Below are 27,767 nucleotides of genomic sequence, written 5' to 3'. Positions count from 1 at the left end.
GAACAGGGGGAGCTCAGGTTGTGTCAGGGAAAAGTGCTGAATAGATGATGTGATGCATTTCCAGGAAACTAACCATGAGTTGAAGAAAGGGGTCTAATTGAGAGGCAGTTCCTGGCAAATTTCTGTCTTCAACACCCAGTCAGGGAGGAAGTTTCTATATTATGCTCTGAGGAAAATAAAAAATAAAGCAAAAGGAATACAATAATAAATACCAGAAGAGTATGTACACCAGGGAAAGAACAATATCTGGTCATACCAACTTTATCCTGGTGTCAGGGTTTTGGCTGTGATAGAGTTAATTTTTCTTCCTAGTAGCTAGTACGGGGCTGTGTTTTGGATTTGTGCTAAAAACAGTGCTGATAATGTGGAGATGTTGTAGTTGTTGCTAAGTAGTCCTAGTCAAGGATTTTTGCAGCTCCCCACGCTCTGCCGGGTGCGCAAGAAGCTGTGAGGGGAGGGGACACAGCCAAGACAGCTGATCCAAACTGGCCAGAGGTGTATTCTATATCATATGATGTCTTGCCCAGTATATTAACTGGGGGAAGCAGTGATCGTGGCTCAGGGGCTGGTGGCATCAGTTGTTTTTGGTGTTCCCCCCCCACCCCGGGTTTCACCTCTCATTATTTTCCTTTTCATTATATTATTATTAGAACTACTATTGTATTTATTTAATTTTAATTATTAAACTGTTCTTATCTCAGCTCACTAGTTTTCTTTTGCTCTTTCAATTCTCTCCCCCATCCCACTGCAGTGAGGGAGCGAGCAAGCGGCTGTGTGGTGCTTAGTTGCTGACTGGGGCTAAACCACAACACCTGGTGAATTAACCTCACAGGTTTTTTTCCTGTGCTATGATGGAGTATTTGCTTTTAGAGGTGCTTTTCTGTTTGAGTAAGGGCTGTGTAATCTTTACAGGAGTGAGGTGTAATGCTGTGCAAGTAGGAAAGAATGAGAAATGATCTCACATCTGAAAAACAAAATGGACTTCCCAGCACTGACTTTGATGTCATGATAGCGCTACCCACACACAGAGACGTCAGGCCCTCCTTGAAGTGCTCTCTGGCCTCATCCATGCTCTCCACAGCATGACGACTGCAGGGGAGATGCTTGCAGCAACAGGTGCTGGAAGTGGTGCAACATTCAAACAGTGATGGCAACGGTAGTTTTTTTCAACATGTGGGTGTTGGTTGTCAGTGTTACAGGCTTTGAGGTGGCTGAGGAGCCTGGAATGTGTATCCCCAGTTGTCTTTGTATCCATCTTGCTAAAAAATGTTTCCTTCTCTATCTGTTGGAGCATCATGGCCAGTCATTAAACTCCCTTTTCATTTTCCTTTGGCCTAGTCCTTTTCCTCTTTATGCAAGTTCCTTCTCTATTTTGTTTCAGGTTTTCGTTTGTGTCATCTTTGCAAGAGCCATGTTTCCTTTGTGCTGTCATTACTGACAAACTCCCAGGAGCTGTACCTGCTGCCAAGGGCTTCTCCTTGCTCCTATACCCTTCTTATGAGTGTTTTTATTCTCCATGGTCATATTCCTTTCCAGCTACGCTCTGCTTATTGCCTGTTTTCCTTCTGTCTGATCCAATGCAGTGGACTTTGGGATTAACAAGATTGCAACCTACATTTTCAGTTTTCACTGACTTTGGGGTACCATCTTGAAGAACTCCGTCTGTTCTTTTCACAAGGGCCATGAATCTAGGGCTCACACCAAATTCAGTGGAGTTAAGGTAAGTAACAGAGCAAGTAGGATGAGAGTGTCTTGTCTTTCACTCTTTTCTCATTTTATGCAGTTCGTTCCAGAAATGAAATACTTTCTATTGTCAGTCCTGGAAGGGAGGTCACATCAGAAAATCACAATGGTCTCTTTTGTTATTCTATCCTACAAAGAATTTTACTTGAAAACTGCCAGTGTCAGCTGCTTTTCCCCATGGAGGAAGGATCTCTTGCACAGGCCAATGCAATGTGGCAATAAGCCTTCATAAAAACCCCAACCCTCAGCAAACCTGAAATAATCCTCTCCCACCTCTTGGGAGTGGAGCATGCACCATTACTCTATCAGGAGACCTTCAGCCCTCCTCTGCCAAGTCTGTGAAATTCACTTGGTTTAATCAGCTCAGAGAACATGTTCCTACTTAGTCAGACCTCAGATTCAGCTGCAGAAAAAATTGCAAAGCTCTCACAAATGAAACAAAACACTTTAATTCTATCCTCAGAAATACAAACATGTATTTATATACTTCTATTTTAAGATCATTTTCCGATCTCATTGGATAGAGTAACTAAATGCCAGCGTGAATAGGAAATGTAAAATTTTGGTATTAAGTTGCAGTAAGTGAGCTAAGTTTATGGCAATTAGAGAGGAATTGCATTATTTTGCTCTCAGGCAGATCTTAAGCTCAAGGATGCCTGGACTGTTATTCCCAGAGGTGACATTTACAGTGATTTTAAGATGCCAGAGAAAGTTGTTCTGAAAATAAAGGGAGAGGGGAGGTGGAGAGGAGAGCAGAGGAGAGGAGGGGATTTAAGGGATGAACTTCTTTTCTTTTTTGTTCTCACGTCTGTGTCTCCTGAAAGTAAGTTTCTTAAGTCACCAGCTTATTCCTTATTAAATTCTGGAACCAACAGTTTTTCTACTATACTACTTTTTTTTTTCCCCCTCTGTGTAATTTTGCAGCATTGTGGTTAGAAATTGAAGTCCACCAATACCTGGTAGTGATGCCACCCTGATTCAAATATGGACACAGTGCTGATGATAGATGTGCTTGTTCCCCTGAGCCTGTGCTGTGTGAAGCAATGGGCTCCATTGGTGCATCACCCAGGGCTGAAAATAATGCTCAGGGAAAAGTGTTTGGGTAAAATAGCAGAGCTCAATTCATTGTAAGGTTCATTGAACTGAGACTGATTTATGCTAGCTCTACCACACATTTGTGTGCTACTTTGAGCTGGAAATTTTAGCCTGATCAAACTGGAAATTTTTATATAATTCATCAAGAGCACCAGAATTTAAAATAGGAAGGAGAGTATGGAAACTTTGCTGCAGAATTTTGGGTCCTAATGTTGTATTATTGTTTCTACATTATGATAATGGTAGTTAGGTTGATACAGAAATCCATTGGGTTACTTTTTTCTTTTTGTCATGATCCAGCCGGACTTCCTTATCTTTCTGGCAACTAAGCAATCCAGATCAAAATCTCAAAAGTGCCCACAGACAATTATCAGACTAAGCTCAGGGAGGCATCTAGGAAACAGGGAAAGTTGGTGATTGCCCTTAAAATTGAGTTGATTCTTTTTATCGTCTTGTTTTCTTTTTGTGTTATCAGATGGCCTTTGTCCTCCCTTGCACAATGCTAGGGAAACCAAGGCTGCATTTTCAATGGAGCCAAGCCCTTTTTAATCCCTGTATTTGGATGTCTCTTTATCTCTTGTGCATTACTTGCTGTCAGGTTTGTGTGGCATGCCATGAGAGGATTACCTCATGAGCATGAGAGATACAAAGATCTCACAATATTCTCAGAAGTCACAGATGAACAATGGCTTGGTGTGCACCAGTGGCCCACACTCTGCCAGAGTTAAAACTCAGGAAAAAAAGCCAGGTAAAGATATTGAGGGAGGATCTCTCCATCCAAACAGGGAACCGTGATCAAATATTTGTGATAGGGATGGTATTACAAACACTTAGTGCTGAAGGTATCACTTCTCTACCCTAATTTAGGCTATAAGCCTAACTTTTCAATAGTTAAAATACACAGGTTGAATTTTTATGTAGGCATCTCTCCACTGGATCCAGATACAGCTAACACCTTTCTGCCCTGGATAATAAGGAGCTCGAATTGCTCTTTGTGCTTTAATATCATGTTAGTTGTTAAAATCCATCTTAGACACAAAGGTAAATTATCTGAATAAAACTCCAAACATATTAAAAAACGGTAGATTAAAACTAAGCACAATGGCATTAATTAGATAAAAACCCATGTGCTTATATTTATGTTATTCCCAATGATGGCTTTAAAACAAACAACACAGACTTCACCAATTTTGTTTTATGGCAGAAACTTTTTCCTCAGCGCTCTTGGTGACTCAGCACTCAAATTATCATATTTTAATATATGACCCAATGTAATTAGGACAATATTTTTTTTAGTTGGTTGTTACTTTTATGCTGTAGCTGAGTCTCCAGAACTAGCAATTTATCTCCAGTGATGAGAGTCTGCCCTCTTTTCAGTATTAAATGGCTCAGACATTGTAACTGTACTTGAAGCAGCAGAGATTGGAAGACTACGGACTATTCTTTGGAGAGCTCTTTCCTGCCAGATCCCCTCATTTCTGCAATAGCAGATGTTTGCATTTTAAGACCTAGTTTGTTTCATGAGTTTTCTTATTTAATGGCACTTTTTCTGTGCCTGCATAGAGTATGCAGGAGTTTTTCAAAAGACCCTAAGGATGAAATTAATCTCTCCTAACTTTAGCTATGTAGAGTTTTGTATATAATCTAAATTTGTTGTCCTTGGCTCCCTCTCTTGTCAACACAGAGAGAAGAGAACACCAAAGAGGGGATTCAGACCTCTTTCCAGCTCCCACCCTGGGATGGGAAGAGCACTCCTTGGAGGTGCTGCTCTGTCTGGCCACCGCAGGCTCAGCCTGGGCAACTAACTGGCTTAGAATGGGTGCCTTGGTTTTAAATAGCTAATGTTAGGGAAGGTGCATTCTTGCACAAATTATCTTTGCATGACAAATCAGACCCTCTGCTGAGGGCTTGGGAAGGCCTCATGGAAAATTGTGTAAGTCTTTTTCTTCCTTGAGGCGTCTATGTCTTGGCTCTCTCCTGACAGATACATGGGGTACAGAAATGCCAAGCACAGGGTAAACGGATTGAGAAAAGGCACCCCAACAACATGAGAGGACAGAGGATTGACAGACAAAGACTGAGAAGAAACAGCACAGAGCACAGAAGCTGTGATGTAAAAAGGAGGCAAAACCAGCAATAGACCTACCACCTTCTGCCTTGATATTACTGACCCAGCCCTGGCTGGCAGTTTTCAAGGTTATGTCCTGCCTCAGGGTAATGGTATCATGGAGCCAGAAGGGAAGAAGGTGGCAGGTAGGAATCTACAAGCTACAATATTCTCCTTACTTCTTCTGCTCAAAACCATGGGCAATAATTTGGGACCTCAAGCAGGTTACCAATTTGCAGCTCCAGTACAGTAGCAGGACCCCAGCAGTGGAGGAGGAATGGTCTTGCCTTCCCCAGGTCACAAGCTAGTTTGATCTGCTCACTGATTTACAAGTTCTCAGTCCAACAGGAGAAAAAAATCCAATGGTTTGATCTGCAGAGTCAGCCCATCCAACTTCATTACCTTGTTAAAAAATGGATTGATGCAAAACCTCTCTCCAGTGCTCATCCAGCATTTATGTGGATGCAGAATATAATGCAAATTAGGTAATTAACTAGGTTTTGCTTCATTAATAGATAAATCAGAGCAATAAGAGTCTTCCTAAATACTAGCTATGCATTTCGTCAAAAATAGGACATCTAATGCAATTATATTTATTAGATCTTTTGTATGTGATCACAGAGCATAAAAAGGAATTAGAGTTCCATGTTTATTATTACTAAAGAATCCCCCTAGCCTCTTTATTTCATTTGGCTCAAAATAGAGAGCAATGTTGCTCTTGTAATACATTATCAGACTCACATTTTAATTCATAAGTCAAAGATTCTTACTTTCAGCTTGTCCCTAGTTATACTGGAGTTAAGGGTATGTTTAAAGGACAGAAAGCTAAAGCTGAAATGATATTAAAATACTCAGAGTAACAAAGAGGCAATATACTGTACACTAATCTGTATTTTTTAATATTCTATTTAAAACAAATAAGGATGAGTGAACTACAGGTTCTGAGCACAGACCCTTCCAAGGTACTGAAAGGGCAGCTGAAGGAAGACCTACAAATATGTTTTAATACACCTGTCTTTGATTTCCTACCAGATCTGCCACTATAGTATCTGATCACTTCAAAAGTTACCAGTTATACATTCATGGTTGTACACTTCATTATATAAAAACTGCTTGTAGTGGGTAATAGCATTTTAATTATGCTGTAATTTTGAAGTTGTTTCTGTATAATTATATTTTAGACTAAAATGGTTTTGTTATTACTGCTATGCCACAAACCGTGTTTATTAAGCATGAAAGAAATAAAGAAGAAAATCAATAACTCCATCACGTAGATGAACTGTCAGTTAAGTGAAAAATGGACATGAAAAGTATCTCAAAGTTAACTGCAATGTAGCTATGTTATCACCTCATTACAACTACAGTGTAATTATGGTAGCTGTTCCTGAGAATATATCACTTACACCTTTTCTTGTCAGAGTAGAAATTTATTTTATAGAAAGATATTAAACATATTTTAACTAACACAAAGAAGAAACTTAAGTCATTAAAACTTCGTCAAAATAGATAAAAGATTCAAAATGTGTGGTTGTTTCTTCTGTGGGGTGGTTTTTTAATTTCTTTTTCTTTTTTTTTTTTTTTCTTCTTTTTTTATCTCTCTTCTGTGCTTCACCTTGTAACGCTTCACCCAGCCTTTCACCCTGTTGCTTCTTCTATTCCAGGCTTGGTTCTTAGATCAAAACCCTGGTCAATAATTTTCCAAGTTTTACCCTTCTTACCTACTCAGTAAGACATGTTTAAAGGAGAAAATCAGCTCTAACTAATGCATATTTAAGTGGTAAGTTTGATGCTTTTGCTTACCTAAATATATTGTAATGCTGGAGGATGAAGCAGGATAAATCCTTATCAGCAGCCTTGCAAAGATGGCTGCTATTTGCCCATCCCAAATAGGGTGGCGGTCACTAAGACAAAAAATGTGGGAGCAGGTGTGTAGAACTGCCTGCTGGTGTTTTCTGGGGCGGCAGCGTCCTCTTCCCTGGTTGGAAAGCATGTGACAGCTGAACTGTGTATTGAGGAAGAATACACCAAGTCAATGGTGCTCTGTTAACCATAGATAGTTACATAGTACAGTAGTACTTTGGTAACCGTGAAAGTATGTACCTGAGCCTCATCCTGCTGTGACTCTGGATCACACTTATGATGTGAAAAAGGTTCTTTTACGAACTGATGCACAGGTCTCACATCTCACTTTTAACATATTTCATGCCTATAAAAGTTCATATTTAGCTGTGAAATGCCATATGCAAAATTTCTGGTAAGATTTTGATATGATTTTCCTACTCACATATGTGACTATATATTCTTTCAGTGCAAGTCCCTTCAGGACATTGCTGATCTTATAACGCAGCCAGGGATTATTAAAATCATTTGCCGTTGCTGTTGCCACTTTTCTGGTGAAGCTGGCACCTGTAGCAATTCTGCTGGCACTGTGGCTGATATTCTTGTTCATTTATCTTTTAATTGAACAATAGAGTTTTCCTCTTTTCTTCTTTATCAGCAAATGACTAGTATGTTTGAGGTATTTCCAGCAAGACTCTGACTTTGCCCGTATCATTATGGCTCTCCTAAGAAGGTATGGTTATTCTTACTTGCTGTAGACCTTTGGGTGGGCATGTCTTGGTGAGGACCAGCAGATGAGTAAGCTGCTTCCCTTCATCCTCTTTCACCTTAAATGCTAATCTGCACTTGAATGGAGGTCCCAGAGTGCATAACATAGACATATATAACATTAGAGCAGCTGTCTCAGTCCTCTTAATAGAGTTTTGGTAGTGGCTCATGGCCAAACAGGAAGCAAATAGCTATACCCCAGTGGTGCAATGCACCTCCACCTCTGCAGCAATACCCTCCTTAGCCAAGTAACTCATGGCCTGATTCCAACTGAGTTCAGCTGCATCTATCATGAATAAATGCTTTGTAGTGAGATAAAGTATTTCAATCACAAGTGTCAAATCATAAAACAGTTTGAGTGGCCTGTCCTTCTCTCTTTTCATGTGGTGATGGCAAGCCCTGGACACCTTCCCAAGCAGACATCTGGCCTCCTTCATGGTTAGTCCCACCCGTGTTTTACAGCAGTTGGGTGGCATTGTCCGAAATCGATCATGCAAGGAAGACATGAAAGTAAGAGTAAATTTCTAAAGCCAAGTCTCCTCTGTGACATTCCTCAAATCTTTCTTGTTTTCCTTCTCTCAGTCTCTGGAATCAGTTTGTGTTGCAGGGTCTTCAGGGCCTCAGAATGGATCTCACACAACAGGACCATGCTACAAGCACAGAAATAACAAAAGCAGAAGCCAACAGCACATCTGTTGCAAGCTATCCCAGACAAATTAATTTCTGAATCAATTCCATTGACTTTGATAGACTCATCCTGTGAATTCAGCCATGACAATGAGAAGCCAGGGCATGATTTCTGCCACTTCCACACTGATTTACTGAGAATAGTTTGGGGAAGGGGGAAGGTTGATGGAAGGTGAAGTAAAGAAGCCCCTTATCTGACATACCACATACGTATTTTGTCTCACTACAAAGCCAACAGTACTTTTTTTCCCTAATGGAAAAATACAAGCACATCTTAATCAAGCATTTCGAAGTATCTGGTATAAGGACCTCTCCTGTCTCATGATGCTCCTGTTTCTCTGCTATACCAGGACCAAACCAGCAAGTGTTTCCTGACACGGGCACCGCAGGGCTTTTTGGAGCTCCCTCCAGTCAATGGAGGTCCTTACTGTAGGTACTTGACTGCCTGTGATAGGATAAGATGGGGGTCTGAGAGACAAGTAAAACCTAACAGCTGGACTGTCCCTGAAAGAGCATGAAGAGACCCCACTTAGGCAATAGGAGCACAGCTACTGCAGCCCATGGCAGATTTTCACCAATCAAAATCCAAAAAGTGTTAATGAACAGTGTAGCCTAGCTCATTTTACCAATGCATTTTCTGAAGAGCAATGAGGTAATTTCAAAATATGTAGGAAAAGATGCCAGCATGCTCAGAGCCAAGTATCTTCTAGTTAGTCAGGTCCTTCAGTGCTCCTCAACATGGTCCTACTCCCAGCCCCCACAAGAAGCTGTGCTTTTCGGGATCCAAGGAGCTGGTGTGGAGAGCCACTGCAAACCAGCACTTGGGCGAGCGGGCAGCACATATCGCAGGGTTGCTGGGATGCTGCTGGAAGCTAATTCCCCTTCTAGCTTTACTTGCTGCTTGGATCGTCTGCCACTCCATGCAGATAAGCTGAGACCTTAGTTGTCACTTGGAAGATTATTGTGTTTGATTATTAAAAGAACAGTTAGCAAATATGAAGATGCAACAAGGAGACTATGGATTATGGTTCGACAATGTCACCTCATCTGGGGATTATCGGCACATGCAGCATGCAGCTGGCACAGAGGGATTTATGAGGATGCTGCCTCTAAGAAGAAGATGTAGTAGGGAAACATTGTTATCCTGAATTCTTTAGGAACCAAAGAGATTTGCAAAGTGGTTAGTGGAGGCTCATGGTCACATCATATGCTTGTTGCAAATAGGAAACAGACAAACAGGAAAGACTACAATTTGATGTTGAAGAGCCAAGGGCATATAGGTTGTGGGAAGAAAGGACGATGGAAGAACATTTCGTGAGCTACATGGACGGCAGGAAGCCTAGACTGTAGGAGGCAAAAATAGAGTGGAAGAAAAATGTATTATTAGATCATAGAATTATAGAATCATAGAATCATTAGGGTTGGAAAAGACCTCCAGGATTAACAAGTCCAACCATCAACGCAACACTACAATGCCTCCTAAACAATGTCCCAAAGAGCCATGTTAACGTGTTTTTTGAACACATCCAGGGATGGTGACTCCACCACCTCCCTGGGCAGCCTGGTCCAGTGCCTGACCACTCTATTAGTAAAGACATTTTTCCTAATATCCAATCTAAACCTCCCCTGATGCAGCTTGAGGCCATTTCCTCTTGTCCTATCATTAATGACTTGGGAGGAGAGACCAACCCCCACCTCACTACAGCCTCCTTTCAGGAAGTTGCAGGGAGCTAGAAGGGCTCCCCCCAGCCTCCTTTTCTCCAGGCTAAACCCCCCCAGCCCCCTCAGCCGCTCCCCAGCACACTTGTGCTCCAGACCCTGCCCCAGCCCCGCTGCCCTTCTCTGGACACGCTCCAGCACCTCAAGGGCCTTCTTGTCCTGGGGGGCCCAAACCTGAGCCCAGAATTCGAGGTGGGGCCTCCCCAGGGCCGAGCACAGGGGCCCCATCCCTGCCCGGCTCCTGCTGGCCACACTAATCTGTGGAAGCAGGGAAATGATATGTCAGTATATCTAGGAGGTGGTCAGCAGCAAGTAAAACTACCATAATAGAAATAAAAATGAAAAAGCAATATAACTACTTTGTTTCCATTTCCCTTAAAAATTGCTCCTTACTGCTAGTAATTCTGAACATACCTCACATAAAGAAGCAGTTTCTGATTTCCAGAAAGTGCTAGGTTCCCAAATGATTTGGATATTGCCTTAGTCTGTTATACTGGAAAATCAGTATCCAGCAGTGATCTGCAGAGTGCAAGCTACCAAAAGAAAGCCATAAAGGGGTAGCTGTGATGAGAGAAAACTTTAAGTAGTGTGTTTCTGTCCCGTGTTACAATCTGAGAGAGTGCGTATGGGCTTTACGCTGTTGTGAAATCCAGGTTGTGATTAACACAGAACCAGTGAGTGTGTCAAGGAGCAAGCTCTACAACCCAGATCAAGAAGAGCTTGAATTTCAGCTCTTACTGAGACGTCTTCCTTCACTCCATTTCATAAAGCCAAAATACTCTACTGCGCCAGTGTGAAGGGAATGATGGCTGCAACCAGCTTCACCGAATTGTTGCCAGTTTGTATTGGAAAGGTATAAAAAGGGATGTCAAAGACTGAAGAGGTGAAGAACTAATCGTGATGCTGATCTTAAGAGATAGAGTATATCTATTGCTAACCACTGAAACTAGCTTTCATGTCTAGGCAAAAGAAAAGATAAGTATTAAAGAGGAATACCATTAACAAGGTACCAGATAAGGCAACTAGGTGAAATTAATCTCTCTGCTGACAGGCAACACATGGATTAATAGATAAATGAGCATTTCACTGGCTCTCTGTTGGGACTCCACGCTAGCCACAAGGTAGAAACACTGAATGGGTTTATCGAAGAGTGATGTCATTAAGACTAATATGTAGCTGGAAATGATATGAAAATAGAAACTAACAGAAGAGATGCAGTATGTCTCGCTTAGAGAAAATCCTTGTGATGCAACATCTCATGCAGTCCTACTGTTATACGAGTTGAAGCAAAATATGATCAAAAGCCAGTGAGCCATATGAACAATAATAGCTTTCTAGTATTTTTCACATGCATTGCATTTATATGAGTAAAAAGACATGTAGGCCTAGAAGAGTTTGCCAGATGAGTCACGGCTGCTCTGAAGAGCCTAAAAACTAGCTAGCAATGTTCTAGAATGAATGAAGCAAAACAGTTTAGAAAACTCTGTGCATATCAGATGGGTCAGTGGAGCTTGGGCACTTATCAAAATGTACTAAGAAAAAAGGTTTTGGAAGTGATTTTGTATTTTTGGTATGTTGGTTGTAATGTGATAGTCTTACAAAATACCATTACATAACAGAGTGGTTTTATTATTGAAGTCTTGCTAAATAAAAGGTATGTAACATCAAGATATGAACATAAGATTATTCTGCAGGAATATTTGTAGGAGTCTGGTAAGTAAAGACAATTATTTGATGTTCCCTAAAGGTGGGCATAAAATAGCTATAGTGGGATAAAGCTGAGAAGACAAACATTTAGGATGAGCAAAAGCAAAGCTGATGTCACACAGGTGGAAGACAAAATTTCTGTTCTTCCATAAAAGAAACTTCATGGGTTTTAAGACAAGGAAAAACTATTATGATCACATGCCAAAACACTGTAAATTATCATTTCTGCATCAAAATCAGACTTTTTGAGGTATAGCCTTGTACACTAAAAATGCAGTCTTGGTCTGACAGTTTCTAGCCATACAGAGTCCATCAAGCCCTGAAAAACTGTCCCAGTGGTTAATTGCTTTCGGCAAAAAAGAATTGCACTTTGTTCTGGTATGAAGTGGTGTAACTGCAGCTTCCTGATGCTGGAACTTGTTGTGCCATCTCCACCTGCCTGTTGCTGAAAACAACATGAACATCATATTCCTCCCAGTGAAGGACTCCAGTTTTGCAGTCTATTTTTGAAACATACCCTGGGAGGGGGTCAACGGTGCCATAGAGATACTGCATAGGTGATAGACGGCCACATTCTATCAGGTGAATCCCACTCAAAATGCCAATTAGTATCTGCCTGAAGCCACTCACTTAACAGATATCATCTTCCTATTCTTCCTCTAAAACACATTTGTAATTTCATCCTTCCATGTTAACAACAGCAGCACACTAGGAATTCATATTCGATGCATTATCTACTGTGATCTCATTGTTTTTGCTTTCAGGGATGAAATTCTTCATCTTGCAAATGTGAATACATTCTTTGTTTCTAGATACATAATCTAGCACTTAACTGTGATGAAGCACATGTTGACAAAATGAGCCTGCCTGATGATGTGCTTGGGCTGCTTTTTCATTATTTTTATCTGCCAAACCTTTCATTATCTGAGAATTTTACTACCATTGATTTCTTTTTCACTACAGAATATGGGAAAGGTGTTGAATAGCATAGAAGAAATTCTTTTTGGCCTGATTATTTACGTCTTTCCAGAAGGAAAAGTGAGCATTTACAAATTAATATTTCAATATTACATTTAATATAAGCTACAGTGATTTAATGTAGTATGAATACATGCATGTATCAAAATGTAGTGCAGCAGAAATCAGGTTTCCATTGTCTGAATATACTACACCAGCATGGTTTCTTTTCTTGTGTACACCTGGAGATTAATTTAAAAAAATCAGGTTTATCTAATTATGGGATAATTTTAACTGTTTTTTTTTTCCAGATAAACATTTGATCTAGGGCATTAAAGCATCTGCTGCCATCACGTTTAATATTACGATTTTAGAAGATAAAGTTGTTGGAACTTTTTTAGTTAAATCTTTTCTCTACTAAGATGTGTTATTTTCTTTCCTGCATATTTACAATTTAAAAAGCAAAATGAACTCCTGGATGTCTTAATTTCTTAATTTCCTTGCATCCTGATTTTTTTCTTCCCCTTTTTCTTTATTTCCTTTTTCCCAGAGGAAAAATAAAGGATAAGTGACATTTTAGAGTGGAAAGTAAAGATTTTGAAAATTATGAACACTAGAAATTTTTATATTTACTTTTTCCAGGAAATAAAAAGTTTCCTACACTAGGACCAATGAAATAATTTTTGACAATTTCTTTTGAAAGGAAATTTTAACATTAACTGTCTAACTTTGCCAACTTTTGGTGAAACTTGAACTGAAAACTTGAAGGTACTTGCATGTGTCCAGAGGATGGCAACAAAGCTTGTGAAAGACCAGGAAGGCATGTCCTCTGAGGAGCGGCTAAGGGCTCTGGGCTTGTCTAGTTTGGAGAAAAGGAGGCTGAGGGGCGACCTCGTTGCTCTCTGCAGCTTCCTGAGGAGGGGACGGGACAGGGAGGTGCTGATCTCTTCTCCCTGGGATCCAGTGATGGGACGTGTGGGAATGGCTCAAAGCTGTGCCAGGGGAGGTTTAGACGGGACATTGGGAAGTACTTCTTTACTGAGAGGGAGGTGGTTGATGCCCCAGGCCTGCCAGCCTTTAAGGGTCATTTGGACAATGGCCTTAATAACATGCTTTAACTTTTGGTCAGCTCTGAAATGGTCGGGCAGTTGGACTATATGATCAGTCAATCAGTGACCCAGTTACATACACTGTTAAGGGAAAAGTCATGGAAGAGCCCGATCTGCAGGTAAATAAATAAGAAAAAAAATCTATTTTTCATAGAATCATAGAATAATAGAATGTCCTGAGTGGAAGGGACCCACAAAGATCATCGTGTCCAGCTCCTGTCCCTGCACAGGACAGCCCCAAATTCACACCATGTCTCTGAGGGCCTTGTCCAAGTGCTTCTGGAATATCGCCAGGCTGGTGCCGTGATGTCTCCCTGGGGAGCCTGTTCCAGGGCTCCACCACCCTCTGGGGGAAGAACCTTTCCCTAATGCCCAGCCTCACCCTCCCCTGGCACATCTCCCTGCCATCCCCTCGGGTCCTGTTGTTGGTCACCAGAGAGGAGAGATCAGCACCTGCCCCTCCTCCTGCCCTTGGGTGGGAGCTGCAGAGCACCATGAGGGCTGCCCTCGGCCTCCTCTGCTCCAGGCTGAACAAACCAAGACACTTTAGCTGCTTCTTGTATGGTTTCCCCTCTAAACCCTTCACCAACTTTGTGGCCCTCCTCTGGACACTCTCTAGTATGTTTGTATCTTTAATATACTGCGGCGCCCAAAACTGCACCCAGCACTCGAGGTGAGGCTGCTCCAGTGAGGAGCAGCGTGGGACAATCCCCTCCCTCGCCCAGCTGCGATGCAGGGCTCGGTGCCCCCCAGGGCACGGTTGGCCTCTCTCCATGTCACTTTATCCAAGCAGCTAAAAGATCATCACAATTCAGATTTTTAACCAAGAACTTGCCATTATGGCAAACTGACTATAAAGGTAATTTTTGAGAATTTATATAAGAATGAATCAGAAGAATGAATATCATAATTAAGGTAGGACACTACATCTCACATCTAAGTTTATAAAAATCAAATCCCCCCTAAATTTTTAAATTAGTTTAAGAAAGTATAGGTCTATGAGATGTGGCTCACAGTCTCTTGTAAAGCTAAATCCCATACCATAAACAACCTAACTGCAGCAGCAACAAGAAGCAATCTGCGTTGCAGACATATGCAACTGTTTCAAACAGGATTTATTTTTTGGTGTTATTTCAATCTGCACATGCTGTTTTCATTGATCTGTGATATGTAAGTGGCTAAGAAATTTTTTTCTAGATGAAAGTTGAACCAGTTTCATAGAATACCTTCAGCAGGAACATCCCACAGCGTCTGGAAGCCACAAAATATTTTTGTAGTCACAGAGAGACAATATGTAGATTTTCAACAGCTTTGTGATGCTTTCACTTTTCCTCATTAATGTCAGGTCAAACAATCCCCTTTAAGAGTTAAAAACCTTGCAATGTGTTCCAGTAAAAGGCATTAAACAAGACATTTGTGTCACAGACTAATGAAACTAAAGATATTCCCGTTTTTTTTTTTAAATAAACATTGAATAAACTCCAAGGAAAATTTAACAACAGCTAAAGCAAAAAGTTCCATAAGGAATGCACTGTTTGATGTGTGTTTTGCAGTACAGTGTCAAGTCCTAGGGAAGTGGTATGCAAATGTGACAGGGTTGGCTGAAAGAGGTCACAAAAGACGAGCAGAGGTCTCATGGAGCACTGACAATATTCTTGCAATTTAAAAGCTGACAAAATATCTTTTCCAGCTTGTGAACAAAAATCCCAAGTGGATGAGGTTTAATGATTTCGTTGCTGTGGAAGCTGAATCATGACTGTTTACCTCATAACCAGTTTTCATTTTTTCTTTTATACTACGTGTAAGGAAAATGGATTGACGTTTTTTTGCCTTGTTTTGCCCAATGGTCTATGTTTGTGTATGCATTTGGGTTTGTTTATCTGTCCTTCACCACCAATTACTTTCATAGCTTCTGACCAATTTCAAAAATTGTGGCAGAGCAGAAGACATCTCAATCATAATACATTTCTAAACTTGGGTGTTTTTCATATAATCCGTAAAGAGATTCTATTACTTTCTCCTCAGGGAAAGAGGAAATATATTAGAGGTCAAAATACACGTAAGAGAGATCTTTTGAGATTTGCTTCATTAGCTGGATTGTTCAGAGCTTGACTTCAAATAACTTAAGAAAGAGGTAGAACATCTGTATGATTATTTAAGCCTTTTCTCCCTCAATATCCTACCAAGGTTATTCATTTAAAATCAGGCTAACTTCATGATAAAGTTTGTACGGTTTCTTGGCTCTCCTGAGAAAGATGTTGGAAGCCCACAGAAGGACTGGCAAAAGGCACTGAGCCGCACTTTTGCAGAGATCTGAGGACTAGATTAGACCAGCAGCTCCCACTCCTAAAAGTGGTGCCTTGAAGAGGACTGGCACTGTGATGGGAGCGATATTTGCACTGGCTTTTTGCCAAATCAGCTCCTGTGTAGCCCCAACATCGCACTTTCTGGTAATGCTTTCAGTGGTACGGTCACCATCTCTCCTGTGGGGTTGTCTTCTCTTCCAGCTGCTCCTACAAGAAGACTATGCATTAGAAGGGTTTTGGTTTTCCTTTTTGCACAGTTTATTTTTGCTGTGGTATCTCCTCTAAGCACAAACAGCCTTTTTGTTTCCAGGGCTGTCTAGGTTCAGAAGGTTTAAATTGCCTTCACCAAAATCTTTGTGCTAAAATCCTTTAAGCTGTTGCAGAAGGACAAAAAGGTTTCACTGCTCTGCACTCAGTATGCAGAACACCTCTCAGCCGTCAGCTTCTGCAAATGTATCCTCCCTGGAGGATAAAAATTTCTCAATGGTAATAGTAAAAATATTAATTAGAAACATAAAGAAGCACAGAAAATTTCACCTGCTAGTGTCTCACCAGGTGTGCGGTAGTCTCCCATTTGGTCCTCTTTATAAAACAATGCAAGTGCTCCCTCTAGCAGATTACACCCGCGGTTTCTGAATTTATATAAAGTTTGCAAAAATGATACAGTACTAATTGGTTTCATAGCTATGCTAGCAAAGTAGTTTTCTCCATATGCAGGATATCAACAGCAATGGAGTTCATAACACCAGGAAAAGCTACAGCATCTAAAATTTCTGTGGGAGGTTTGCATTTGAATATGGGTTGAGATGTATAAATTGGGCAGATCTAAGTATCATATCAGGCTGTAAAGAAATGTTTTTCTTCCTTGGCCTTTAAGAGCAGAGTATGAACAAAAAATTTCCTTCTGTTGAAATACTACAGACTACTGCAGGACACTGCAATGACAACATGCCAAGACCCACTTACATATTCTCAGGTAATGCAGAATGATTTTAAAGACTACTGAGCCACATAAAGTGGCCACTGCATTCACCAGTGAAATACAGTCACGTCTGGGTAAAAACCAGCAGCTGCTTAACAGAGCACCACCTGCACAGTGCTTTGAGCCAGGCAGTGCTCACCAATACTGTATCCAACCCGCACGGCAGGGGGAATTTGAAGAAGATAGAAATTCAATTATCCATGCTGAAATTCAGCCAAGACACCGAGGACAGTATACCCACTCTTGCAGAACAAAAATTAAAGTCATCTTTAGTGATCCAAAGCTGCAAAGGCCTGAGGTTTTCACCTCATTCAGTTGGTTGTACCACTTGCAGCCCTGTGCCTACGTCATTGCTGGCGCAGCTCTCACTGCCACGTTGAGCATCCAAACCAGCATCCTCACCTTGCAGGCAGACAGGCGGAGATGAAACATGACCTGCTTCACCGCACCCAGCAGGGCTAACACATGGAAAGTCACAGCTGTAATACCCGAGTGTACCCAAACGTACCCTGGTCTGAAGGCCAGCAACGCAGGCGTATGCCAAAGACATGGAAGGATACTTGTTGAATAACGTAGGCTGCTGCTATCAGTTGTTACCACTCATGGAGCAATGAGCGTGGAGCCAGTGTGGGTTCAGCACGCTGTATGTTACTGCAGGCAGTTATCCTGCCAGAGAGGAGAAGTCACTTCAGGGGAAAGAAACGGAGTGGAAAAAAAGGATCAGAAATGGAAGGATAAAACTGAATTATTAAAACCTCAAATGGTTAGTGGTTGCACAAAGGAGGGCATATAAATGATGCAATATCAAGTAAGGTCTTTTTAGTTGGTTTTGTATTTGCAACAGACTCTTCAAGCTTTTAATTCTGTGCAAAGTTTTTGATATTGCAGATGAATATAGCAGATAAATATTGATTTAGAACTTTTGGCAAATGGTCTGTTGAGTTCCGTATCCTGTCCCTAATTCTTCAGGGGGAAATTATCAGACTGAAAGAGGGCAGCTATGGCAAAATTTCTTCGTAAGTGAAATTTCTTTGTGCCCATTTTTGAACCAGGCTTTTGAACTTGGTCATCAATTTTTATATTTCTTCCTTATGGTTATGTTTTAGTGCTGCAATAGGGTTCAAAATAATGAACATATTTTAGCTAGCTGTGCAAAAATACTACTCTTACTGAATCGGGCTGCATTTTGAGCCACAACCCTATCTCACAACAGTGAGTTCCAGGGGCTATTTGCAGATAAAGTGTTTTCCAGGAGAAAGTAAATGCACCTGCTGCCTTTCATTTTTGCTTAAAAAGCAGAGGCACAGCTTTGGATTTCCCTACAGAGGAACTAAGTACCTAAGGTGAGATTTACAGAGCACAGGACCATTCTATGCCTCTATGCAGAAAAGAAAGGACAATGCAAGATTGCATTTTCCCTCCACGCACTGAAGAGCACAGGACACATCCTCAGCCTATCCCACATCTGTTCTTTCCTGCAGATCCACAGCGCTCCAGCAGAGACCAGAAGCCATCATTAATCTTCCCATACGGATGGAGTTCATGGGAAGTGTAAATTACAGTAAAATATCTGGGGAAAAAAAGAACTGGTAGGAAATTATATCCAGCTGAAGCATGCACAGCCCTACATATAAAATATCCTAAAAGTATTTGCAAATACATAGATGCTGTGAAAAATTACACTCCACAGTCAGGCCAGACAGACTCTGAAGTTATAGGCATAAGCTGCAGCAGTGAAAATATTAAGAAATACCTTTATAAATGTATGGCTGTTTAAGCTGTCGAGGCAGGTTATGGAATTGCTTGCAATGGTGCTATTCAAGGCTGGATTTGACATTGCTCTATTAGGGATGATATACATGGAGCTAAATCATTTCTGCCATGATGCAGCTCCTTTCCAGCCCAAATGAGCCGAATGTAAATGTGATGTGCATCGATACATACTAAGTACAAGGAATGAAACTCCTGCTAAATGAGATCAACACGCAGAAAAGGTGCATCCAATAAAGAACCTTAAATAACCCATTTTATAATCCAATACTAAGGAATTAGTATTGCCACCAAAGGGTAGAAAAATGAAAGCGAGAGGTGTTCAGAAAAATGCGTGAGGCATCTGAAAAGAAACAGCCTTGACTATCTGAAGAGAATTTGTGTATTGATTAAGAGTATTAAACATACATTTTAACTGTAAAAGGAAACCATTCCTTTTGGCCTTTGACTTTTTAGCTCAAAACATGCTCTATCCTCTTATGAAACCACTTTTTCCAAAGGATTGTAGAAATGCTTCCATCAAATTAGAAGCGGCTCAAATGACAGCTACCAGTCTGTTAGCTGCAGATGGGGAGCTGAGGAGGCTGTTTTAATAATAATAATAATAATAATAACAAAAAGATGACTGTATTTGGAGACTTCACTTTGGACAAATGGATTAATTGAGTTCCCACTAGAGTCAGAAGGGGGAAGAGTTTAGCTGGCTCTTCTCAAGCAACAAACCCAGCCAATATCTTTCATATTTGCTCTGTCATTATGGAGGATCTGGTGATGGTCTGTGCTTGGGCAATGGTCCAAGATCAACCTTACAAATACAGAGAATGTCTAAACCCGTTCATAAGAGTTTTCTATTCTCAAGCAACAAACCCAGCCAATGTCTTTTGTATTTGCTCTGTCATTATGCAGGATATGGTAGTGGTGGTCATTGCACTGACCAGCAGACCTGCAGACCCACCTCCTGGGGTGGAACAACCACCCTAAGGGATGATGACATTTGAGTTGCTAAGAGACCTGGTAAGTCTGTACAGGAGAAGAAGAGCTAGAATTCAATCTGTAAGGGATTCAAGTCAGTTTATGCTGTATATGCTGTATATGCATACATGTATATACATATTAGAGCTTAAGTATATAACCTTAGGTGTTAAAGACTAAGCAGTCACCCTAGCTTTTTCAGAGATAGATAGACATTCCAGAGATTAACACAGTTCATTCCAAATATGTACTAAGTAACCATCAAAATGACTTTGGAGTTGCCCATTTCTCTCTATTGACTGCAGAGGAAATTGAGATTATGTTGCTTCGTTAAGGGAAGAACATTTGGGACACCTGAAACGAGGTGCTACAAACCCTGCTGTTGGGACTGAGGTTGGCTGTGCTGCTTCTTGCATCCCTTTCAGCTGGGTGTGAGAAGGCACAAATGAGACATCCTCATCTCTCCTGTGTTTGAGGAGAGGAGGACAGCCTCAGTCCTGTTGCCTCGCTGTAACCATGACAGCTCCAGGGTGTAGCTGCGGCGCCAGACCGCATGCTACGAGTCTAACAGGCTATCCCAGACAGGCTTTCATCTTCTGCTCAAAATCCAGGAAAGAGTGTTCAGGGAATGTTATTCTTTCCTACAGAAATGTAAAAAAAGCCCCAACTATCTGCAACTGGGAATAGACTTGATAGGGAGTATACCAGGTTATGGGGAAATCAACCTTACAAATACAGGGAATGTCTGAACCCATTCATAAGAATTATCTATGTTATCTGCCCATCCAAACAGGTAATTTTAAACACTTTTATATCTTTCAATTTTTTTTCTCCTGCTGCACTGTGATTTTTGTTATTCCCATTTCCCACTGTAAAAGTCAAGAACAGACATTTTCTAATTAAGGACAAGGTATTTCCAAGTCCTTAATGATCTGCTGAGTGGGTGGGGACATGAACTGCTGTAACATCTAAAATGACAAATCCACCGTATGCCTAAGACATGGAGTGGTGGGGGTTTAAGTCAGTAGGTCTCTTTGCTTTACAGGGTCATTCTCTAGCTCCTCATACAGAAAGTAGATGATCATATAACGTGAGATTCATGTGGGATTTTCTTTACTGCTGCATCAAAAGGACAAAACCAAAGTCAGAGTCACTCCTGAAATATTTTGAAGTTGCAGCTGTAATGAGAAAGTCCATTGCTTGAAGCAAAGGTTAGATATACTGTGATACTTCATTTAAGGTAAACTAGCAATAGCATGCACTTTAGCACTCACACTTGTCTTCTGAGGTTTAAAAAAAATAATTTCCTCATCTGCACTGGGACTTTTTTCTGTAATTTCCGACATCTCTACCACTAATGGTAATACTGTGACATCTCAAATTTACTTAAAGGTGATCACCGGCCATTATTTTAACAACTGCCATCCAAAAGAAGTTAGATGGCTTCTGTCTGAAATGCTAATAACTGCCTGGAGTCTTGTCTGCTTTTGCCTTGCTTTCTCTTTCCATTTGAATAATTCAGGGAAAGAAATAATGGAATTTTACCAGAAAAGTCTTCACTGTAAGTGCAATCTCTGCCATCTGTCTTGCACTCTTACATCAGGCCTGGGGTTACTGCTGGAAACAGGTAGCTTATTTTTCCTAAAGTTTTTGTATCTCTTTACGACACCACTACTAACAGTATTGCTTGCTATTGGTAGCAGTGGTGATAATATTACTATGTGTTGTAGGGCATCCACTGAGCTTAGTGTTCTCTAATGACTCCATGAGAAATACCTGATCCCATGAAGATCTTATGGTCTTTGTGGTTTGGACTTACAAATATTTCTTACATCCTTTGTGAATCCAGCCTTCTAAGAAACATATATACTTTATAATACAGAAAGCATAATTACTCCCTAATTACACTGTAGTTACATTTTTTAACCTATGATTTGCAGTAATCTATATAATGAGGTACTTCATGGACTGGCCAAAAAGAATTGCAGTGTAAAATGACACAATTAATATACCTGCATTTAAAAATAAACAGTCAGATCCTCAGCTGAGTTATATCGTTATCTCTCTGATTATATCAGTCTGGTTCCTGTGCATTAAAAAGCAAATCATGGGGGCAATAATATCTCAATTATGTAGTTAACTTTCTGTTTATATTAATTAATGATGATTAGGCATGGGAAACCATAATTATGTCACATACATAACATCCCTTTGAAATTGCATTGTGAATCCAAACACAAAAGAAAGAAATGAACTTCTAACCAGGTTCATTTCTGATTTCCAGAACAAATCTGAAACTCAATGATTTGACCCTCTACCTCCTATATGAAAGACATCCAACAGTGATAGCTCTACTGGTGTCAAACTTGCAGAAGAAACCGCAGTTTGTCTTTGTCCCAGAAGAGAAATGAAAGGTAGGATGAACCCATATTCTGATTTCACATGGTGGTTACTAAAACCCAACTTTAAAACAAAAAAGAGAGACAAACAAAACACCTAGGTCCTGTTCAGTTCCGCAGGGAGGAAGCCCTGAAACTAAAGAAGCACCTTTTCTCTAACTCGCCACATTTAGCCATTTGTCTGGGATATGAACAGCTAAAAACCAACACCTCTTGCTCCTGTTTGCAGGAGATCCTGGCAGTCAGCGTGTTACTTGCACAGAACCATTCTCAAGAGTTGCTCCTCACTGAGTCCAAAAACACAGTGGTAGACACTGTACTGGGGAAACTGATTTTCCTGAGCCAGCTCTCTGTGAAGATCATGATATTGGGAAGAGGGAGTCAGAGCAAGCAGGATTTTCCACCGCTGTCCTCACGCCTAACTTAAGACTGAAGTTTCTCACCTTCAAGGACAAAGAGAAAAGCCAGTCTGAGCTAACATTCTTCCTCCAGTATACCAGAGAGATGCGTAATCCCTGCAGACCCTTTCCTCACAGCAGGACTACTGTAAATAATTAATGTGTAGGTCATTCAGTCCAAATTTAGAAAAATATTAAACATTTTATTTTTCTATAGGCTTCTATCACTTACTGAAACCCACAGAGCAGGAATTATGGACCTAAACATTTGTACAAGTCCAGGGTTATTTCTGTCATTCAGATGGCAGCATCCTGCCGTCTCTGCAGGAAAAAAAGACAAATGCAGAAGAACATCACAGAATTTCCATTAAAATTAATCCTTTGAAAAGTGAATGTCAGAAGAAACTGCATATTTTTGACAAAACAAATATACTTTAAATGGACATTTTGCAAATATCAGGTTGAAACATTCCAAAGTTAGGAGCTGCCAGAATTAAGTTTGTGCATTCTGCATAGCATTGCATAGGCACTTTGTGGCTATTATTGCCTGGTTTTTGCTTTTATTTTTTTAGTCCAAGTAACCTGACTTTGAAAGGTTGACTTGCAAATCTGGCATTTATAATTCTGGGAAACCCCACTTTGCACAATTTTTAATCTATATTCACTGAATTATTATTTGATGTATTGTTTGCTTCCTGCTGCGCTAGCAGCCAGGGGCACTGCTACAACATGGGCCACAGTTACGTATTGCCCCCAGAATTAGCAGCCTTGGGGTCTTCAGTGGATCTACTCTAAGGTGACAGGACACTTCACAGAAAACCAAGTTCAATAGAAAACCCTGCCCTGTGAGGAGCCCAGGTCTGTGAGGCTCTGGGCATATCATGGGCAGAGCAAGGTGGCTTTAGCTGGCATTATCTGGCATTTAGGGGGCTAAAGGTACATGGCAGGATGTAACACAGTATGACTTTGGTAAGATATTCTTCCTGTCTTTTAGTTCACAAAACTGTACAACAGTTACCTAATATTTACCAGCAGCAGTTCCCAGGCACTGCAGGCTGTTCTCTAACAATATTTCCCATTCAGTCTGAGATTCCCAAATGAAATTTCTGTAGAAGGATTACTTAAATGTTTCACCCTGAAGTTCATTCAATATAATGTTATAGAAGCAATCCTTGCAAATATCTCTCTTGAAGGGATTTTTTTTCTTTTCTTTTGCTCTTGGCAGCAGCTGTGACAAGAATGACAGTGTGAAACACAACAGAAAGTTATGAACATTACTTTTCCTCAGACAGCAAACAAACTCCTAGATTACCACCATCCTAGATGGGAAACTGAGCCACTCTGCTTTCAGAAACCCCTGTCCTTGCCTCACCCTGGGGCCGCAGGGTGTGTATAAACTGAGTGCAATGCTACTGCTGTTTCAATTAATGCTCCTGGCCTTTATGGATGTTGATGCTTTTGAGGTCAGCCTGAAGATGAGCTTCACCTACAGGCATTGTTTGGGGCTCCTTGGGACTGACAGATTTGGGACCTGTCAAGTAAACATGGGTCACCCTTCTCTACAGCTGTCTGAAAACGGACACCAGCAGAGGAATAAACAATTGAGGGAAAGTGCTTTTCATCACTTCAGTGTTTTCTTGCCTTCAACTTGCTGCACAAGCAAGGCAGTGCCATTTGGCCCCACTCTTTGATATGCACCTCCCGACACCCAACAAAAAGGTTGCTGTAATCTGACAACAAGCATGAGCCCCCACATTCCCCACTGCCACCCTTTCCTCCACGCAGATCTCCTTTTCCTAAGCCTACATCCCTCGCTTAGGTTGGGACCCATCCCTGCCACAACCTGGCACGTTCTCTGCTCCTCCTGCTGACCTCTCAGCACTGTTCTCCAGCAAACTCTCTTACACTGCAGAGCTGTGCACAGCAGCTGAAGAGCTGGCACAGGTCAGACCATGCTAGGGGCCATTGTCACAATTTAACAGTACAGATGATTGAATTAGAAGCTTTGTCACGGCTTTGTTTATCAGTATTAATGAGGCTGAACTGACCATGAATTCTTTTGCCTCATCCTTCCCTTTCCCTTATGGAATCTCGACAACCCACTTCATCCCACTCCTTCCCACCTCGGCCAGCTGCTCCAGAGAAGTTGATTGCAGGACTGGTGAGGCCATGGCTTGGTCCCCTTGGTTAGTGACACAGATGTATTATCAGGAGATGGACAAAATAGAAGGCAGGGGCTTAGAGGATACATACACCTACAGGACTTTTCTTGAGGGGAAGAGCAAGAAAAAGTAGGATTTTGGGGGGTTGAGGTTTTAAAGAAAAATATAAGACCCATCTGCAAACCTTGATTCTATCTCGTGGCTTTGTGTATTTAGTTATGTCTCACTGTAGCAGAGGATTGGAATTAAGTACTACAAGCATGAACGGAATTTAAGAAATTAACTGTAAAGATGCAGAGTTCTGTCCACAGGTAAGATTTCCTGACATCAGAAAGCCAGCATGAAGTTTTTTGGGTCTGGGCTGCCACTGCTGAGATTTTTAATAAAGAGTTGTAGAATCATAAAATCATTAAGGTTGGAAAGACCTCCAGGATCAACAAGTCTAACCATCAGCCCAACACTACCATGTCTCCTAAACCATGCCCTGAAGTGCAGCATCTACACATATTTTGAACACCCCCAGGGATGGTGACTCCACCACCTCTCTGGGCAGCCTGTTCCAATGCCTGACCACTCTTTCAGAATAGACATTTTTCCTAATATCCAACGTAAAACTCCCCTGATGCAGCTTGAGGCCATTTCCTCTCATCCTATCACTAATGACTTGGGAGAAGAGACCAACACCCACCTCATACAACCTCCTTTCAGGTAGTTGTAGAGACCGATAAGGTCATTGCTGGGGTTCAGACTCATGACACGTTGAAACTCTGACAAACTTGGATGTGATTGCGCCAAACAACACTGCCTCAGCAAGCCATTTTGGGTACGTTTCCCTCTCCTTTTCCAATGCACCCTCCCAGAAAACTCATTAACCACACAGATGCCGTAAAAATGCTTGGAACAGAAACGAGAACAGAAGGAATGAAAACAGTTCTTCTGCTAAAAGAGCTGGGGTTTATGTTTGTTCTTCATCTGCACCTTCCCCTGCACATGTGCGACACAAAGGAAATCTCTGTAACTGCTCTGGGACTTCACAAACGGAGGGATTATGCTCTAAAGATACTGACAAGCCCCTTTGCTTACAGCCTGGCGAACACCACAACAGTAATCTCCTCTCTGAGATAAAGTCCATCAATCTTATTCTTACACCAACCTGTTCCCCTCTGCCCCTCAGACAGAGCTGAAAAAGCAGCCTTCCTCTGAAAGGATGCTAAAATCTTTCCTTCCACGGCACCCTCTTTTAACTTACTCTTTCAGCTGGCATCCGATCAAAGTCAGGTCAACACATATCCATTTTCTGTGCTGACCTGACTACTTTTCAATAACAATTTCTCCTTTGTTTTGTAACAGAGATCAATAACACTGCCCCTCTCTCATACTGGCTGAGATTCCAGAAACGTCATTTGCTTTTTATTGTTGCTACTGCTTTGTTTTGTTTCCCTTTTCCTCTTTCCTTTTTTTTTTTTTTTTTTTTTTTTGGCAAGGCACAGATCAATTTAACAAGATGAAAACGACTTAGACTTTCACTCAAGGTAAAATCTGCACTTTATAACCCAGGATGTAATTTACAATCCTGTCATTAAGCTCCGTTAATCCTATTATTATGAAGATAAATAATTACCCATAGCGAAGAAAGGGATTCCCAACAGAGTAGAATTATATTTTCCATCAGTAATGAAAAATATCCCTGCCGCAGTGACACTGGAAATACAGATAGTGAGTACTCCCAAGAGTCCCAGGAAAGGTTTGCTACGCAGGCAGTCCTTCATGGAGCTCGAGAGGGTAGCAGTCAGGAGAATCAGCATCAGGCTCACCAAAATCTTGCCCCTGGCCAAGAGACTGGTCTGGTGGAAGTCCTTCCAGAGGCTAAAGGACGCCAGTGAGTAGAGCTGCAGATCTTGGTGATCCAGCTGCATCTTGTGCATCAGTTTACAGAATTCACTCTCCCACTTCTCCCCAATGAGGTCCTGGGTGACAGAGCCATACGTTTGGAGGTAGTAAGTGATTTGGATGGCTCTGGCTGATTTGACTCTCTGGTCCTTGCTGTTTGGTACTTCCATGACCCCTCCAAGCTGGTGGCCAATAAAACTGCTCCTTCCATCCTGGGAGGGAAAGTAAAAAAGATGAGCATGTGGTTATCCTGTGTAAGATGTGATACAGTGATACCATTTGACTCTACCTTCCTTTCACAGTCATGCCAAGACCTTGACTCAAAGGCCACTGCAGTCAACAGCAGTCATGCCATTCACTTCAGAGGGCTTTGGGATGCACCCCTACTCCCTGCCACAAGTCTGTTCCTTACTCATTATAGACTCATTTACAATTCTGTGATGCAGGTCTGGGACCGCCCAAATACTCAGTGCTGTCCCAGATGTTTGGGAATCGAAATGTAGCATGCAAGCTCCTTACCCTGTGGGAGAGGATCGCTTTCCCACATTTTAACTGTGACAGACAACAACAAATCTCCAATTAATGAAGTATTAAATGTTTGAGATGAAGATCAATTTCTGGAAGATTTGTGATTTCGTAACACTTTAGAAACGCTTTTAAAAAGTTGGAATGTACAGAAAATGAGGCCCGGTTCCTCAGTACACAGATGTAAAAGTAGATGGATCCAGTTTAATAGCTACATTGGCTCTGTAACAACATAATTAAAATCAGATGTTTGAATTGTTTATTTGAAATTTCATAGATTTCTTATAGTGGCACAGAGATAAGAACCTACCTTACACTGTGATTTAGCCAGGATTTGGTTTTTTATATTTCAAGAATATAAACCTTACTCTGGTCTCACTCACTTCAGTATATGCCTGGACATAAAAACTCCATGACAATCAGTAATGGACACATCAGGTGCACTTAGAATCAGACCCCATCTATTTACAGGACCAAACTACTTTTCTGTAGTGTTATCTGGTCCCACTGAGATTTTTTTTCTTTTTTTTTGTAGCCACTGGTTATTCTAGTTCTCTAGAATAACTGTGATGTGCCCCTTTCAAGACTGGTGAAACTTGCATGGATTTAGATCAAACCCAGTTGCAAAGTGA

At 41.1% G+C, this 27,767-nt stretch overlaps 1 protein-coding gene across 2 annotated transcripts in view; it reads right to left on the bottom strand.

The window, feature by feature from the left end:
• PTCHD4 (patched domain containing 4) overlaps window positions 1–27,767 on the bottom strand; it is a 92,173-nt gene that overhangs the window by 37,560 nt on the left and 26,846 nt on the right. For both annotated transcript variants that reach the window (XM_064448645.1, XM_064448646.1), the window contains exon 2: window positions 26,342–26,822. In XM_064448645.1, the coding sequence (XP_064304715.1) occupies window positions 26,342–26,822 (481 nt within the window). The remainder of the gene's footprint in view (window positions 1–26,341; window positions 26,823–27,767) is intronic.

The sequence above is a fragment of the Phalacrocorax carbo genome, chromosome 3 (genome assembly GCF_963921805.1).
Source record: "Phalacrocorax carbo chromosome 3, bPhaCar2.1, whole genome shotgun sequence".
In the NCBI taxonomy this organism is placed as follows: Eukaryota; Metazoa; Chordata; class Aves; order Suliformes; family Phalacrocoracidae; genus Phalacrocorax; species Phalacrocorax carbo.
The sequence above is the reverse complement of the archived record's forward strand: the minus strand, read 5'-3'. Positions and strand labels throughout refer to the sequence as shown.